The 17,770-nt window shown below is 45.9% G+C and overlaps 1 protein-coding gene across 5 annotated transcripts in view; it reads left to right on the forward strand.

Annotated features, from left to right (window-relative positions):
- Positions 1-6,134: 6,134 nt before the first annotated feature.
- The window catches only part of LRMDA (leucine rich melanocyte differentiation associated), a 1,109,623-nt gene continuing 1,097,987 nt past the window's right edge, over positions 6,135-17,770 (forward strand). For 2 of the 5 annotated variants that reach the window (XM_032256149.1, XM_032256154.1), the window contains exons 1-2: positions 6,135-6,604; positions 13,127-13,227. In XM_032256149.1, coding sequence (XP_032112040.1) covers positions 6,575-6,604; positions 13,127-13,227 — 131 coding nt within the window. In that variant the 5' untranslated portion in view covers positions 6,135-6,574. Of the gene's footprint in view, positions 6,605-7,547; positions 9,107-13,126; positions 13,228-17,770 lie in introns of those variants that run through there. The other 3 variants (XM_032256153.1, XM_032256152.1, XM_032256150.1) reach the window with 3 other exon arrangements.

The following is a 17,770-nucleotide window of genomic DNA, read 5'->3' on the forward strand; positions in this document are numbered from 1 at the left end:
AGATCAATGTCATTTTTTTGAGATGGAGTCTTGTTCTGTTGCTTATGCTGGAGTGCAGTGGTGCAACTGCAGCTCACTGCAGCCTCCAACTCCTGGGGTCAAGGGATCCTTCTGCCTTAGCCTCTCAAATAGCTGGGATTATAGGTGTGTGCCACTGTTCCCAGATAGTTGTTTTAAAAAATTTTTTGTAGAGATGGTGATCTACCATCTTGCCCAGGCTGGTCTCAAATACCTGAGTTCAACTGATTGTCCCACCTCAGAATCCCAAAGTGCTGGGATTATAGGCATGAGCCACTGCGCCTGGCCTCAGTGTAGTGCAGATATCTATTATCCTAAATATTTGTCTTTCTTTATGCTAGAAACATTCAAATTATTCTCTCCTAGTATTTTGAAATATACAATAGATCTGGGGAGATGTGCATTTTTATCTTAGTAATCAACAGCTCCTTAGATCAGTTAGTTTGCATTTGAGGAAGCTGAAGACCTTAGGAATGAAAGGATTCATCCATGAGCACTTAGAAAGTTTGTAGCAAAGCTAGTCCTTGAACCCAGCTCTCCTAGGCCAGGGCAGCACCAACCACAATGCTCCAGCAGGATCAACCTTCATCTGGTCCTCAGCCTCTGGCACTGCTGCTACCAGGTGCACTTGACACTTGCTTTGCCCCAGGATCACAGCTGTGAAAAGAGCCTGGGCTTCTTTCAGAGAAGTGGGAAAAGACAGGGCATTAATATTGGTAATCACATCAGAACCCTCATGTGCACATTATTATTATTGCCCCCCCATATATATTCTAAAATAATTCCTGTAAATAATTATAAAAATAAATCTCGATGACAAATTTTTTACTTTATTTCCAGGAACACATTTATTCATCATAATCTCTTCAGGGGTAGGACAAATTGGAGCACTGGGTAGTGAATACAATTTGCAAATAGGCAATATAAGTAGAGAGAAAATTAATATGTATTCCTTGGCACTCTAAAAGGAGAGGAAGAACATTAATAGCCATTTCCTTGCAGATATAACTTTCAAAATGTTATTTCTGATCCATCAGCATGAGGCTCCATATGAGGAAAATGGTTGCAACGTGACAAGAAGCGATTAGATGTGAAATGGCATCTTTCAGGTGCTCCTACCAGCCTCCTTATCCTGTTTTTAGCGGGACATAGGAGGAGTCCTGTTTTCTTTTCTGGCCTGGGGTCACCTGCTCATTTGCTGGGTGACCTTGATCAAGTCCCTTCTGCCCTTTAAGCCTCAGTTTCCCTCATCAGTAATTGGGGTAGATGATTTCTACAGCAGTGAGTTTTGGATGATCATAAATCCAAATTACTTTGGGAGTACTTAAGAAAAATATAGATGCCAGAGGACCACCTTACTGAACTGACTGCCAAGTTCTATGTATTTTAATGAGGGTAGGAGGAGCCCTTCCCAAACTTCCAAGTGGCAGAACCTCTTCAAGTCAAGTTGGGATTCTGGAAAGCTGCTCCCACTGGAAATAGACAGTCGGTGGGTTCTCTTTCCTTCCTGAAAGTCCAGTGTAAGCCCCCCCAACTCTAAGTTAGAGATGACCGGCCTCAGGAGCCCAGCTAAGGACTTGGAATCGCGGTGAGTTCCAGGTAAATTGGGAAATATTTCAGGATTTGTTTAAAAAGTACTAAGAGATTAGCAGACAGTAGTTTTCATGGTAAATTCTATCCTGTGCCAGTCTCCTCCTTTTTTATTTTTAATTATAAAAGTAGTTTATGCATGTTACCAAAATCACAGAAGAAATGGAGTGAAAAGCAAAAGCTCCTTTCCCACCCCTGCCTTCCTCAAACCCACTCCATTCTCCAAACCCAGCTAATGTTTGCATTTTATTTTAATTTTTGTAGCAAGAGAGTCTTACTATGTTGACCAGGCTGGTCTCAGTGCTGGATTACAGGTATGAGCCACCATGCTCAGCCCTATTGTTTGCATTTTAACAGAGAAGCAACAACAAAACCTTTTAAGACCTAAAGGGAAGGAAAACAGCCAGGTGCGGTGGCTCATGCCTGTAACCCAAGTACTGTGGGAGGCTGAGGTGGGCGGGTCACTTGACCCCTGGAGTTTAAGACCAGCCTGGACAACATGGCAAAATCCCATCTCTACAAAAAATTCAAAAACATTTGGCCAGGCGTGGTGGTGTGCCTGTAGTCCCAGCTACTTGGAAGGTTGAGGCTGGAGGATCAACTGAGCTGGGAGGTCGAGGCTGTGGAGAGCTGTGATTGCACCACTGCACTCTAGGCTGGGACCCCGTCTCAAAAAAAAAAGAGAAGGAAAACTAGAGGCACTGAGTAAAAATAATTATTATAATTGTAAATAATAAATATAATAAACATTCATGGAATGCACACTCATGCTAGATATTATGATGGTATTTAATATATATTTTTAAAAAATTCAGTTTGTTCTGATTGGGGGGTACTGAAGGGGCTTTGGAGCACAGATTATCCTCAATCCCCTCACATATGTGCAAGTACTTTGGAGAGGGCCCTGGAAACCTCTCTTCTTTCCTGCACGTCCTAGAATTTTTCCTTTAGGCCGAAAGGGGGCTGCTTCAGCAACAAAGAACCTTTCATAAGCAGACACCCCACCTTTTTTTTTTTTTTTTAATTGAAATCTGAATGTGGTAAGTCTGAACGAGGGCCCGGGGCATGATTAATTACAGCAGCAACCATCTTAACCTGCCCAGGGGCTGGGCCTGAAAGAAATGAGGCCAGGCTGAAGAGAAATGCAGCTAAGGATAGTTAGGAATGCTAACAAAACTTTGTTAACTGGCTCTGTTCTTCTCTTAGCTGCTCATGCTGAGTTGGGAGATTTAAGGAATCAGTTCCTGTTTCACTGGTTCTGGCCGACCCCAGAATCAACTCCCTTGATTGGAAATAAACAGGATCTTCCTCTTTGTCCCCAGGAATGTGATGGAGGAAGGACTCGAGGCAAAGGGCCTCTTCTGCCAAAGCAGAATAATAATAACAATGATGACAGTAGGAATAAAATATTGCCCTCTTCATCAAGGGCGATAAGGGAATGTCCAGTTGTATGTGTTGAACCTTGTTGCTCTCCATGTGCCCGTTAGAGCTCCAGAATTCACAGGCCCAGGGTGGTCAGCATAGGCTGGATTTGAACTTTCTGTTCTGTGGACTGAGTGCACTTGTACAAGCTGGGCTACCTGCTTCAATTTGGGGTTCAGAAAACAGGATCACAATGGCAGCGCTTCTTGTTGACACAATGCTGCAAACGGCTGTGCACAAGTCTGAGCATGCGTATTAGTCATGGATGTCCCCGGTGCCTAGCACAAGGCCAGAACCTGGGGCACAGCGGCTGTGATAAGATGGAGCAGGATAGGAAGCTCGCAGCTTACTTTCAATTAGTCATGGAATAGGGTGAGGGGACTGTGACTGAGTGGGCCCATCTTTTACCTCAGTGTTCCTGGAGCTGGGGCAGAAAGAGCTGTGTTCAGGACTCATCGCCTACGTTTACTCTTGTAAACTCATTGTATTCCAGAGGAATTATTTGCCTAGCTCCTGGGTCAGTCTTAGTGTTTATTTTTTTACTTTCTCCCCTCCCCAAGGGAGGGATACATCACGGAAGAACTGTACTATTTCTGTTTAATGTTCCTTTTTGTTCCAAATGGTGATGAGGAGGTAGAACGATGTCCCCCTCCTGGCTTCCAATCTTGGTCCAGGGACACAGATTCTTTTTCTTTTCCATTTTTCCTCTCTCCCTTTCCCCCAGTTCCTCCTTCTGTTCCTTCTATTCTCCTTTCCCCTCATCTTTCTCCTTGTTCTTCTATTCTGAAGACTAATTCCAAAAGCTGAGGAGTAAGGACAGGTGAATTCAGTTTGTTCCTGCTGGTGTCCTCCCCCAGTAACATTTAGGAAATTACTTCTGTTACGGTCTGAATGTTTGTGTCCCTCCCAAATTCACATGTTGAAATCATAACCTCCAAGGTCTTAGGAGGTAGAGCCTTGGGGCGGGTGTGATTAGATCATTGGTGTGGAGCCCTCAGGAATGGGATTAGTACGGTTATAAAGGAGGCCCGAAAGAGCTAGCTTGTCCCTTCTGCCATCTGAGGACACAGCAAGAAGGCCATTGTCTAGGAACCAGAAAGTGAGCCATCATCACACACCAAATCGTGGTTGCGGTGATCTTTGGCTTCCCAGCCTCCAGAACTGTGAAAAATAAATTTCTATTGTTTATAAGCACCCAGCTTATGGCATTTTGTTATAGCAGCCCTAGTAGACAACTACTCTGCTCAAGAACTTTCAATAGCTCTCTATTATTATCAGTTTACAGTTCCAACACTAAAGCCCCCTCAAACAGAGCTAGCCTGATCTTAATTTTTCTGACTTCTGCACATGATCCTTCCCTGCATCGTCAACTGGTCTTCTTGATGTGTTCACCGAGCAGACACAGCAGTGGGTGGGGAAGCATTTCCAGCCTAAACTAACAGCTTCTGTAGAGCCAACGAGAGGATGGGAGAGGTGGGAGAGGTGGCTGAAGAGGTAAGGTTTGATGGGATTGTAAGAGATCTTCAGAGATATACTAGAGATTCTGGACTGTATTAATCATTAGTTGATTAGGAGCCATGGAAAGATTTTCGGTTGGATCAAATTGGACTTTTAAAATGGTTGTCCTGGGGCTATGCGGGGGAGGTAACAGTAGTGAGAGGATGTGGAAAGGGGGAAAGATGCCGGTCCACTTTGGTGACATTGGAAGTGTCTGCAGAACAGCTTACACTTAGACAACCCAGCTGTGTATGGAGGCAGGGGGATGGATGAGATGACCTTCACTAACCCCCTTCTGGTTGGGGAAGGGGGACCCGGTCTCCAATTTCATCTTTGAGTAGACTTGGGCCTGTTTCTGCAAGTCCTCTTCTGTCTGTCAAAGCCTTTCTAGGAAAGCTGAACTGAAAGGTTCAGAGGGCAGGGCTGCTGGCTGGGCCCCCGGCCCACTTCCTCTTTTTCAGGCAGGAAAAGCAGACAAAAGTGGACAATGGATCAGAGAGGGTGCGTCCAGCAGAGAAGGAGGGAGGAGGCGGGGGAGCTGGTCCTTGGGGCAGCAGGCCTGGGAAGGTTCCCTTTGATCCCCTTATCTCTGGAAGGTAAGCTTTCTTTTTTGGCCTGTAGGACCTTTGGTTGCAGCATTTCCTGGAATCCCCCAAAGTAAATACAGTCAAGACTGCATTCTTACTGCTCCACTCTGCGGAATCTGCTCCTCCCAGCTGAGAGAGGGCAGGAAGGTCAACTCTCCCAGATCAACAATGCTCATCAGAATGCTGACAAGGGCCCACCTAACAATGTGTTAGGACCAGCGCTGTCTGAGAGACGATGCCAGCCACAAAATGTTTAACCACGATCATGACTGTCATCATCAGCTGCAGAACCAAGGGCTTCTAAGTGCCAGACGCTGGGGAAAAGGAAATCAAAGCCCTGTGAATATCCCCCTCTGTGGAGGTGGGGAACTACAATTACGAATAGGCCTACTGAGTTGAGGCACCTGCAGTGTATGTGAGATCAGGATCCAGCATGTCAGGACTCAATTTTCCCTTCTCTATTTGAGAGGTGCCTATACCTACTGGAATTAAAGTAGTAGGGTAGAGAGGCCAGTTAAGGCTGGGCTGGCTCTCAGCTGCAGTAGGAGTGGAAGATGGCAACCAGCTGCTATCGGGTAGCTCTGTTCATCCTGGGCTTGGAGGCAAGAATAGGCGAGGAGAAAATCTGGATCCTTCCAGAGAACAGGCATGGGTTTAGGGAGTTACCTGCCCACTGGGCCTCCTTTCATCCAGACAGGAGGACCATGACCACCTCTTCCAGATGGGGATGCCACTGATGACTTTAAGCCTCACAAATCTCTCCGAGGAGCAGGAGAGTAAGAGAAGCTCGAAATTTGGGGTCACCAGCCAATTATCCTTCCCCAGTGTTTATTATTGTCAACTCCTAGAGGCCACAGGGAAAGCTAGCGTTTTATTTATAGGGAAATTCAACCCCCTGCCAGTCCTCCCCTCCTACAAATGGAAACTGCTCCAGCCGGAGTCCTTCAGCCTTCTGACTTTCCCCCTCTCCAGCGGCTCCTCGTCGCTGCAGTTGAGGGCCCTTATGTAACGCAGATTGTGAAATGCAGGAAAGGCCCGGCTGGCTACAGCTAACGGCTTAGATGGAGCGCCCCTGATAGCCCCTGATAGGAATCCCCCCCACCCCGGGCCTGGCCCAGACCAACGCGATCAAGTTGTGGGCATGGGGTGTTGGGCCCTCGGACACCTGGGGGAGACAGTGGCGCGGGAAGTCGGGCAGCCGTCGTGGCGCAGGGCGCCGAGGGCCACCTGTTGCAGCGGGCGGCCGGGGCTCACTTGCGCGGGGGCCGGGCCGAGGGGCGGCGGCTGCGGCGCGCGGCGGGGCTGAGGTTCCCGCGGCCCGCCAGCTCCTCCGGCTTCCGCCAGGTCAGCTGACTGCCCAGGGAGGAACTGCACGCCCGCCGCGCTCCCCTGCAGCGCTCCCAGCAGTTGCCGCCGCCGCGCCCCCGTGCTCCGTGCCGCGCGCCCGCGTCCTGGCCGCCATGGCCGGGCTCGTGGTCAGTGGAACTCAAGTAAGTCCCGGCCAGCCCCGCCTCCGCCCCGGGTGCGGAACGTGTGGGGAGGGACAGCGGGGCTCAGGGGCTCCCCAGGGCCTAGACACCCCTGTCCCCGCCTCAGGGGGCTGCATCTGCAGCGGGTGTCAGGTGCTCAGGCTCGCCCTAGTGTGTCGAAGACAGACCCCGTTTCGGTCCTGGCACACCCCCTGGCTGTGCGGGAAGAACACCCCCGAGATCCCCCGAGCTCCCTCTCCCCTTAGCGTCTCACTGAGCAGGCCCAGTAGGCACAATGCTGAAGGCCCCGGTACTTTTGGGGGCCCACAGAAAATATTCCAATTTCATAATCCGAGTTTTAAAAACTTTTGGTTAAAGAATCCATTTTGATAAATCACACTTATATAGTCATCTTTATACCAATGCAGTTGTAACATACAAATTTACTTATTGGTAAATGGAGGAAGGGGTTTACGAAGGCAAAAGTGCCTAGGGCCACCGAAGTCCCAGCACATTCCTGGAGACAAGGGTGCTGGTGGGCCCTGCCCTGGATGGGCTACACCATAGCCATAGGCTCCTTACCAAAGGCCGGTGGAAGGCCACCGACCTCCAGTTCTGTTTCCACACCCGATTTCTTGAACAGGCATCTGATGAACACTCCAGTTTCAACCCTGGGTGCCAGACACCCAGCCTCACGTGCTTTCAGCTCTGTAGTGAAGCCTCAGGTGTTTAAAGTCATTGCTGGAGGGATGAACTCAGCCACGCTGGGACCAGGTGTCTTACCTGCGGGAAAAGCCAGGTCTCTGTCTTGAACTTTTTCTCTACTCTCTGATGAAGCCAGAGCCCTCTTACTTCCCACCTTTCCCTGCACACTCTGGAGAAAAATTCTGAGTTTTTGAAGCTCTCCTCCTGGACTGTCTAAGGCAGGTAGTGTCAGGCACAGTTGGATTTTGAGATTACTTTGGGCTGAAGAGAATGATTCCTCCCTAGAGGAGGTTCTGGGGGCCTTTACAGCTCCTGCAGATGCAGTGAGGGCCAACTGTGCTGCCCATTAAACTGGCAGCTGCCTGTTTTCTTTTCCAGAGCCTTGTTTCATCAGGTACACATATTTATTGAGTGCCTACTGTGTACCAGACGCCATGCCAGGCATTGTTGGAAATTAGACTTTCCATTTTCTCTGCACACCCCTCATTTAACAGTTGCTTAGGAATGCTGGCTCTGTCCCTTGACCCATAGCCTGGGAGGAGAGAGCTGGAGAAAGATCAGAGTTCACAAGTGAGCAGACCAGGGAGCTACCAGCTTGCTGAGATGTTAAAAATGACCAATCTTGTTCAGCTGAAAGGGAAAGGGGCTTTTTTTTTTTTTTTCTGGGAGCTAATATGACTGCCTAGAGGGAGGGGCTGGACAAGAGGGCCTCTTCTTTCTCTAGGAGTGTCTGCCTAAGAAGGAGAGTTCCCTGCCCCCCAAACCCTAGGTCTCTGCATTTTCAGATGTGATATTCTCCAGGTGCACCTTGCTGCAAGTTCATGGAGCTGAGCACTTTCCTGCGCTTCCTTTCCCTTTGCTCTTCTTCTGTTTCCTAGATTTGATCTTTCCTGCACCCCTGTTCTTAACCTACTCCAGATAGCCCAAGGGCATTCATGGAAGTGGTGAGACATTTTAGGCCCTTGGGGACCGTTTTAGAAGGATGGAGTTGCCTGGGGAGGAGCTAAGAAGGTAGGTTGGAAAAATGCCCCTGGGGTCTTAGTGCTCTGTTTCCTAAACTGCCCAGGTTAGGGGATTTGTGTGGTGTTGTTTTTTTGTCGGTATTCTGCTCCCAGTGATTTCTAATGGCTGTGCCTGTATAAGAGGTAGCACCTTGAATGTGGGTAGCATGGAACAGTGCTTATCAGTCTTTAGTAGATTCTTCTTTAACTTCCTATGAGCCCATAGTATGAATATCATTTTTAATACAATGTTACTCAAATATAAAAACATAAAGCCAGATACAACTATTCCATATCTAGAGACCTATAAATCCCAAATAAAGGGATGATTTAAGTGCAAAGGCAAAAACCCTATACAATTAAACAATTTAATGAGATGAATGCTGCTTGACTTGAAGTTAGGTCATTGCTTTTAATGCCACTGTGGGCTGACTGCTGTGGAGTTGGTTTTTAGGAGCTCTGCAGGCCTGTGATGCCCATGCTTGGTGGTGTTGCAGTCTCCCTATTGCTTTTCTCTATAAAAGTCTTTTCATTCGCCACGGATCTGACTTCATTTGGCTTCTCTTGGCTTGAATGCATCATTTATGTTCAGCATTAAGTCATTTCTCTTCTTTTTCCTCTAGCTCATCACAATACGATTGTAGACACAAATAGAAACTTGGAATTTGGGGACTGAAATCTTGCACCCAAGAGATACTGGAATAACGAATCCCTTCTGTGGGGATAGTGGTCTGATTCAACAGCTATTTAACAGAGTGGCCACTGGGTGCCAAGGACAGTGTTTTGTGCTTTTAATATGTTAACTCATCACATTCCTGTAAGTACAATAGGCACAATAGTATGCATGGGGCTGTTTCATGAGGATTGAATAGATAACAAGCCCATGATAGGCATTTAATAAATGTTGTTTTTTATATTATTCTTAACACCTTTGGAGGCAGTTAGTGTTAATCCAGTTGCAGAGGAGGAAACAGACTTGAAGATAGTGACTCATCCATGACAACACAGCTAGTCGTAGCAGTACTGGGAATCAGACTTGTACCTATGGCTGTTTCTACTCTGACAGCTTCCAGTACCACATATTCACTTATTTAAGAATGAATGATAAGGTCTTGCTCTGTTGCCCAGGCTGACATGCAGTGGCGTGATCATAGCTCACTGCAGCCTCGAACTCCTGAGCTGAAACAGTCTTCCTGTCCCAGCTGCCTGAGTAGCTGTGAGTACAGGTGTGTGCCACTATGCCCAGCTCAGTATTATAGATTTAAAATTGAGGATCTCCCACCCCTGGTTAGGAGCAGGCATCATAATATAATCTCCTCAACATCTGGCTGCTGACAAGCTCATCATCTCCAGAAGTGCCCTTTCCGGAAACCAGAGAGTCCTAGCGCGAAGTGAAAGCTGCAGTCTTCTGCAGTTTGGTCACTTTCTGCAGCTTCTGCTCAGAGGGATTGGTGTGTATATGGCTGAGGACCCCTTCTAGACACACTCCTTTCCCTTTGTAGTTTCCTTTCCTTGGGGGTCTTTATCTTATTTTCATTTGCTGGGCAATGGTGTCCCTTCCTGTTATCATTCCACCCAGGGTGGAAGTCTTAGGGTACAAATTATAGAAAATAGAGAAATTATAAGTTCAAGTCTTTGTTCCTCCAGGCAGTCTAAATAAAGGTAATTGACTAAATGCAACGGTGCTCTAGATACGCCCTTGCTCCTGTGCCATTTAAGATCTATTAATCTCTATACCCCGTCTCCCTTTTGCTGAAGAAGCAAACTATTTTTGATTTGGCTCTTCTGGCCTTGAATTTTACAGTAGGTGGTCCTTGCTCTAAGAAGCTTCCTGATGTCTTCCCTCAGAAGTACTTCTTAAAAGTCTTTTTTTTTCTAGTTTCGAGTGTCGCCTGCAATGCCTGGCAGTGGCTGCTTGCTGCTTTTAAGCCTTTTCCAGCCGATTTGAGCCCTTCAGCCTGGTCGGCTTAATTCACATCTCTAAAAGCTTCTAGTTTACCACAGGGGTTGTCTAAGCATGTAGATTACCCATCAGGTTGGTCCTCGTGCTAAACTTTTGAGACTTGGTCTCCATCTTTGTGGAATGAGAACAAGTTGTGTTTTTCTTAGTCTTCCTGGGATGTTGTATAGTTAAGACCATGTAATAAAACAGGCTGCTAAAGTCTCATCAGATGTTGTGAGTGATCCAAATGCTTCGTGGTGATAGCTCTCCTTGGTGCTTCTGTTTCCTCTCTGAAGGGGACTCCTACAGAAGGAAAAGGAAAGCAAATATCCCTCTCTTTTCCCAGGCTCTAACACTCTTCTTGGGCCCTCAGTGTGACACCATGAAAAAAGTTCTTGCCCTTTCAGCTCAGAAGACTCATTTTGAAGCCAAAACATGATGATAGATGCACCATTGGCATTTGTTGATCAAGAAAACTCAGTGGGGTGCAGTGGCTTATGCCTATAATCCTAGCACTTTGGGAGGCTGAGGTGGGCACATCACAAGGTCAGGAGTTTGAGACCAGCCAGGCCAATATGGTGAAACCCCATGTCTACTAAAAATATAAAAATTAGCCAGGCATGTTGGTGGGCATCTGTAATCCCAGCTACTTGAAAGGCTGAGGCAGGAGAATCACTTGAACCTGGGAGGCGGAGGTTGCAGTGAGCCGAGACCATGCCATTGTATTCCAGCCTGGGTGACAAAGTGAGATGTTGTCTTAGAAAAGAAAGAAAGAAAGAAAGAAAAACCCGTGTCTGCCTGGCATGGTGGCTTTACCTGCAATTCCAGCTACTTTGGGAGGCTGAGGCAGGGGGATTTCTTGAGTCTAGAGTTCGAGATCAGCCTGAGCAACACAGTGAGACCCCATCTCTTAAAAAAAAGAGAGAGAGAAATCCCACACCCACATGTGGATTTGTAAGCACTCCATGCCCCCCAAGTTGGAAGTCCTTACTTATGGTATAGGACTTGATCTGGGCTCTATCACTAAGAAGCTGTATTATGCTGGGCAGGCCTCTGGAGTCTTAGTTTCCTTGTATAAAATATAAGAAGTTTTGACAAGCTGGGTCTCTACTAGATTTAGTTCTTGGTTATTCCAAGAGGAAGGAGCTCAGTTTCTGCATCTAAAACACAACATCTCTGCTATATATATTACACAGGTCTTGATTGATAATATGTACAAGATAGTGGTGCAGGCCGGGGTGAACGGGATGGATTTTCTGGTGAGCACCATGAACCTGGGGTTCATTGTGAATGAACAATACAGAATAAGCTGCTGATTGAGCAGAGATCCTGAGGGAAATCAAAGTCCCCAGGTAGACTGGGGCCTTATATCCTCAGTCTCTCTTTGGCCTATGATTTCTGTTTTAGCTTGGAAGCAGAACTTAATTTATTAGAAATTAATAAATTAGGTAGATTAATAAATTAATAAATCAGGTAGAAAGAGGGAGATTGCTAGATTGAGCTTAGAGTCCTTTATTTTTTAGCCTGTAACTTCTTGAGTCAAAATTACTTTATTGCTGTCAGCTATTTTTCTGTCCTTTCTCCTTATTTTCTCTCCTCCTAGAATGAAGTGACTGGAGGAGAGTGGATGCAGGATATTGCATTGTCAGCAGTTTGTCCTCATGGATAGAAGAAGGTTGAGAGATGACTGGAGATGTTGAGGGTGTCAGGGTTCCGTGTGGCTTGTATTAGGTTGAACCATGTGAAAGCTATTTTGTGGTTCTAAAATGGTTGGATATTGGTGGTTCACATGGGTGAACCTAATATCTAAGGATGTAAGACGGCCACCAAAGTCTTGTTTCCCCAGGAAACACCCTCCTGGGAAATCCCTCTTTCTCTCATTCTAAGACATCCGTGTCTATATGTGTGGAAGAATGTGACTTGTAGGGAAACCAGAAGAAGGTTGTAGCCATGTGTTGGGCTTGAATTTCTACCTGGGGGTTGAGTATGTTGTACTTTAGGGAAACAGCATGCACTGTGGCCCATTGGTCAGCTGGTCCCATGGATTTGTTTTATGGTTTGGGGATTAGTTGCTAGTCTGCCCACAGATTGCTGTCTCTAAAAATGGGTTCCAAAAACTGAGTGATTAGGGTAGTGAAAAAGCCCACTGACCTCGCAGGCATCAGTTCTGGAATCAGTTCAGATTCAGTTCAGTTGAGCCTTTTAATATTTGGGCACATACGGGTACTTAATAATCTGAACTAAACAGAAGAATGCCTAAGGAATAGCTTTGTGTGCAGAGCGGGATTGGTTGCCAGAGGTCTTCTGGAGGTAGACCACACATCGTTGCCCGAATCAGCTTTGTTTGGGTGTGGAGGGCATTTTGTACACAGTGGCAATTGGATGGGATTGTTGGTCTGGGGAGGTTTTCTTTTCCAACCCTGTTTGTTCCAGCACCCTAAAAGTTGAATGCTGGTAAGTGAATCTGCTGTGTCTTTTATGGAGTAATGTGCATACCAGGGTACTGGGGGGCAGTGGAGGAGAGGGAAAAGTGGCGGAGGGACAGCTGTTGCAAAGGCCCCTGAGTGAGAGGGTAATTGTTGCGGTTATATCAACGTGCTCTGATAATCAGGTTTCTTTCAGACACCTGAATCTGGCCCATTTTAGTCCAATTTCCATTGTTCTGGGATTAGTCTTCATCATGTTAACTGCACCAGGAAAGGGGAGCTGTTGGTGGAGTCCTTGGAGCCCCTAAAGCTGATTTGATCAGGAAAACAGTCACAAATGTGGCCTTTCTGTGTGTGAGAAACATGCATTTCAAGTTGCGGAAGCAATCACTGGATCCATAATTTCAGGGTTGGGAGCAGCTGGGTGATTTCCGTTTGCCACATTGTTTCTGTTCCATTTAATTTCCAGGTGTCCTACATAGGCCAGGACTGCAGAGAAATTCCAGAGCACCTTGGCAGGGACTGTGGACATTTCGCAAAGAGGCTTGATCTGAGCTTTAACCTTCTGAGGTATGTAACCTTCACAAGATGTAGGCCAGGCCTGGGAGGCCCAATCCTCCTGGGTACTTTAGGGCAGGCAGATAAAAGTCAAATGTTGCAGCTCTACATAGGGTGTACTTTTATTCAGCACAAGGTCTGAGATACGTGGAATCACACCACAAAGGTTTGACTGTGTCTGGTGATTCCTTGGCTGACTTTTTTTTTTTGTGCTGCCGAAGAGGCAGCCAGAATTTTGAGCCTCATTCATCTCACATGAGTTCCTATAAGAGGGCCATCATATTTTCACTGTGTTTTTTTCATTTCTCACAGATACCTGTGCAGACAGGTCAGAACACTCTTGGGGAAGGAATGAGATGGAACCTGCAAGAGTGTTTTGGGGTGTCTAGGTGTGCTTTTTTTTAGGATAAACGCGTGTTCCAAAGCACTCGTTGAGTCACAGGTAGGGTGTATGTGTGTGTTTTCTTTCTTTTGCCTTTTTATAAATTGGAGCTTTAAATATTTGTGATGATAATTTCTCCCAGATGGTGTTTCAAAGCAATTTAAACTGTTGGCGTGGGGTGGGTGGGAAGGAAATTCTCTGACAACTGTTCCAGTCTTGGCAAAGGTAAGTGTGATCTTGTATATTATTCCAGTGGAGAATATAGGCAGTTATTTCCTTTCTCCCTAAAAGGTTACGCCTTGTGCCTGGTTTGGGGGCTTGGAGGAGAGACGTAAGAGGTACTTGGAAAGCAGGTGTCGGTGGGATAAGCAGGGGTCAGGCATCAGGCAAGGCGATTGCTTTTCCTCCTAACAGGGTGGTGCCACCCAGGGTTTTTCCTCCGTGCCCTCCTTGATAGCTGTGTTGCCCTCTGAGTGGGACAGACTGTCCTGGGATCAAAGGAGAGATGAAGAACCTGAATTCCGTTCCAGGGCCCAGGCACTTTCCTGCCTGTAGACCTTCGAGTCTTCATTTCCCACCACTGAGTCATGATACCTGGGAATTAGGAATGTGAGGGAAAATGAACACAACTCAGGGTATTAAGGCATCAGAGAGGGAGAAGAGGATTTGTTTGAGGTCAGCCAGCAGAACTCCTCGGATGCTGCTCAGGAGTGCGTGGCCACACGGAGCTGTGCTGTCTCCAGGAAAGGGGCACCCTGAGGGTTGTGGTGGAAGGAGAGTGGCGGCTGTCTGTGTATTCTTTCTTACCCCCAAAGGGTTGTGTGCATCTGGGGAGAGGCGGAAACTGACAAGTTGCAAGGTAATGCACAGCGATGAGAGGAAGCCACATAAAATACATGCTGACTCTAAAGAAATGAGGCTGGTTTTTTGGTTCCAATATCTAAAAAGAGGACTGAGTGCACAGCCTTAAATGCTCCAGCTTCCCAGAGCAGACTCAGGCAAAAGGCTCCCTTTCCTGGGTATGGAAGGATTTCCTACTGTGTGACTGGCCCCCAGGGGCTCAGGGCATCGGGGCGTGGGCTTGTGGTTGCCCTGAGTAGCTGGTGGGAGCCGGATGTGGGTTTGAGGAGGCTGTGTCCTGTGAAGGGGCGTCAGTGCTTATGGGTCATGGGACTGGGCTGTTGGGTTTGAGGAAACACAGCCATCTTTGTCACGTCCAGGGGCCCCGCCTTTCTTTGGCAGAGGAGGGACTGGGCTTTGGGAGCTGTGTATGTGTGGCAAGAAGGGGCTGTTGGCTCTGAGGGGCTGGATCTATATGGATTTATTGTAGGAAACAACATTCTAGATGCAGGAAAATTTAGTAAGGGGGTAGCTGAAAAGTGGATTCAGAGGGAGAACACTGAAGATTAGTATTTTCCTTTGTTGAGTGGAGAGACATTTCTGTAGTGTTGTGTTTGAGTTGGTTTCACATCTGCTCAGGAGCCTGTTCTTGTCTGCGTTTTGGTCAGTGTGTGAGCTCCACACTGGATTGTAGCTGAGTTTGGGCAGGGATGAGCAACGAAGGGGTGAGGTCTAAGGTTCAGAAAAAGTTCGAGTTTAAGGACTTGGTTATGCTGGAGGGAGTTACAGACCAGAATGGAGAAAAGCACTTCTGACTTGAGTTGGGTGTGGTTGGGATTGGATCACCTTTGACCTCTTTATTTACCTAATGGGAGGGAGGAGTAGGGGAGGCAAGGCTCTCCTGGGTGTTAGAGGAAGATTTGAGCTTATTTGGGCACTGGTCTCTATCTTTGACTTCAGCTGAATCAACATCCAAAATGTTTTAGATGCTTAGCTAATTTCTCTTAAAAAGAATAAGCAGAGGCCAGGTGCGATGGCTCCTGCCTGTAATCCCAGCGCTTTGGGAGGTTGAGGCAGGTGGATCACTTGAAGTCAGAAGTTCAAGACCAGCCTGGCCAACATGGTAAAACCTTGTCTCTACTGAAAATACAAAAAATTAGCTGGGCGTGGTGGTAGGCACCTGTATTCCCTTAGAAAATCACTTCAACCCGGGAGGTGGAGGTTGCAGTGAGCCGAGATCACACCATTGCACTCCAGCCTGGGCAGCAAGAGCGAAACTCTGTCTAAAAAAAAAAGCAAACAACAACAACCACACCCCCCCACACACCAAAAAAAAAAAGGCAGGAGAGGGGAAAAATAGTGAGAAGAGAAGAGACTAGAGATCCTAAACTTACCTTCCAAATGACTAGGGATGGAGCAGATGACCCAAAACCTCTAGGCTTCAGGGATCATGATATCCAAATGAAATATCTCATGTTCTGTAGACAGTTTCTCCCTAGCCCCCTCTGCCCCTCACTATTTCCATGGGACTGCAGGGAGCATGTTTCCCAATCAGGCTGCCCTGCACCCAGCACACCACAGTTCCCTGCTCTGACCATCTCTTGGCTCTGCTGCCTGCTGTTCTTCCTCTTGGCAGCCTGCCTGGCCCCACTCGGGACACCCCCTTCATTTCTCCAAAGCCCAACATCGTGTTATTTCATATTGACTTGTACTGCCAGCTGAAGGTGTAGTGAAGGGGGCTGGGTGGTAATTGTGGCACACAGCAGGAGATAAGGTTGGGATAGCACTGTTCCTGGAAATTTTTTGGGTTCTATTTGCTACAGAGAATTTCTCCCTGGCAGTGCTCTCATTAGGGTCAGGCTTCCTGCATGTGACTAGCGCCTCTTTCTCCTAGGCGCTTTCCCTCTTTTCCATGTCACTTACCATCTTTCCAGAATTTTTGTGCTATCCTCAGAAGCACAAAATTCTCCCTTTGTTATATACAGAAAAATTAACCCTTTCCCATCCTTTTAGAACATCTCTACAGGCTTATTATTATTATTATTACTTTTTTTTACCTTGAAAGAGTCATATCAGGATGTTGCCTTAAACAGAGCAATACCTTGATAAATAAAAACTTTGCACTCCCCTAGGTTGCAAGATCAGCTGCAGTCCATTTGTATTTTAGGGCAAGTTTACTTTTAGGCAAGGAGTTCTGTTTATTCAGTTTTTAAATAGTTAATAGATGCACATGGCACAACCTTCAGAAGGAGCAAACATGCAGTGAGAAGAAAGTTTCATTTACACCCAGGTCCTTTAGCCTCCCAGGTTCCCTTTGTACTGCTACCTATTGTTACTCAGTTTTTGTGTCAAACTCCAGAGATATTCCATACACAAACTAACGTGATTTTTAATTTTTTTCTAACTTTATTGAGGCATAATTGACAGCTGAAAGTTGTATCTGTTTGCAGCATACAATATAATGTTCTGATACATGTATACATTGTGAGAAGGTTACTAAGCTCAAGCTAATTAACATATCCATCACCTCACACAGTTCCCATTTTTGTATGAAGAGACCATGAATGATCTATTGTCTTAGCAGATTTCAAATATACAATTCAGTAATATTACCTATAGCCACCATGCTGTACATTGTATTATGTTTAAGTTCTTAATCCATTTTGAGTTGATTTTTGTATATTATCTGAGAAAAGGGCCAAGTTTTTTGTATATGGTGTGAGATAAGGGATCAATTTTTACTTCTGCATATGTATATCCAGTTTTTCTAACACCATTTATTGAAGAGACTGTTCTTTCCCCTTTCTGTGTTCTTGGCACCTTTGTTGAAGATTGGTTAACACTCAATGCATAGATTTATTTCTGGACTTTCTATTTTATTCCATTGGTCTATATGTTTGTTTTTATGCCAGTATGTACTGTTTTGAAAATTATAGCTTTGCAGTGTTTTGAATCAGGTAGTGTGATGCCTCTAGCTTTGTTCTTTTTGCTCAGGATTGTTCTATTTGGGATCTTTTGTATCATATGAATTTTAGGATTTTTTTTATATTTCTGTGAAAAATACCGTTGGAATTTTAATAAGGATTGCCTTGAACCTGTTGATTGCTTTAGGTCATATGGGATATATCCCTTTATTTGTGTATCCTTCAGTTTCTTTCATCAATGTTTTATAGTTTTCATTGTATAGATCTTTTACCTCTTTGGTTAAATTTATAGGAATAAATTTTATTCCTATAAAAATATTTTATTTTTTCATGTTATTGTAAATCAGATTAATTTTTTTGGATAATTCTTTGTTAGTGTATAGGGACTCAGCTGATTTTTGTATGTTGA

This window comes from Sapajus apella, unplaced genomic scaffold (assembly GCF_009761245.1).
Source record: "Sapajus apella isolate SASKATOON/1434 unplaced genomic scaffold, GSC_monkey_1.0 scaffold94, whole genome shotgun sequence".
NCBI lineage: Eukaryota > Metazoa > Chordata > Mammalia > Primates > Cebidae > Sapajus > Sapajus apella.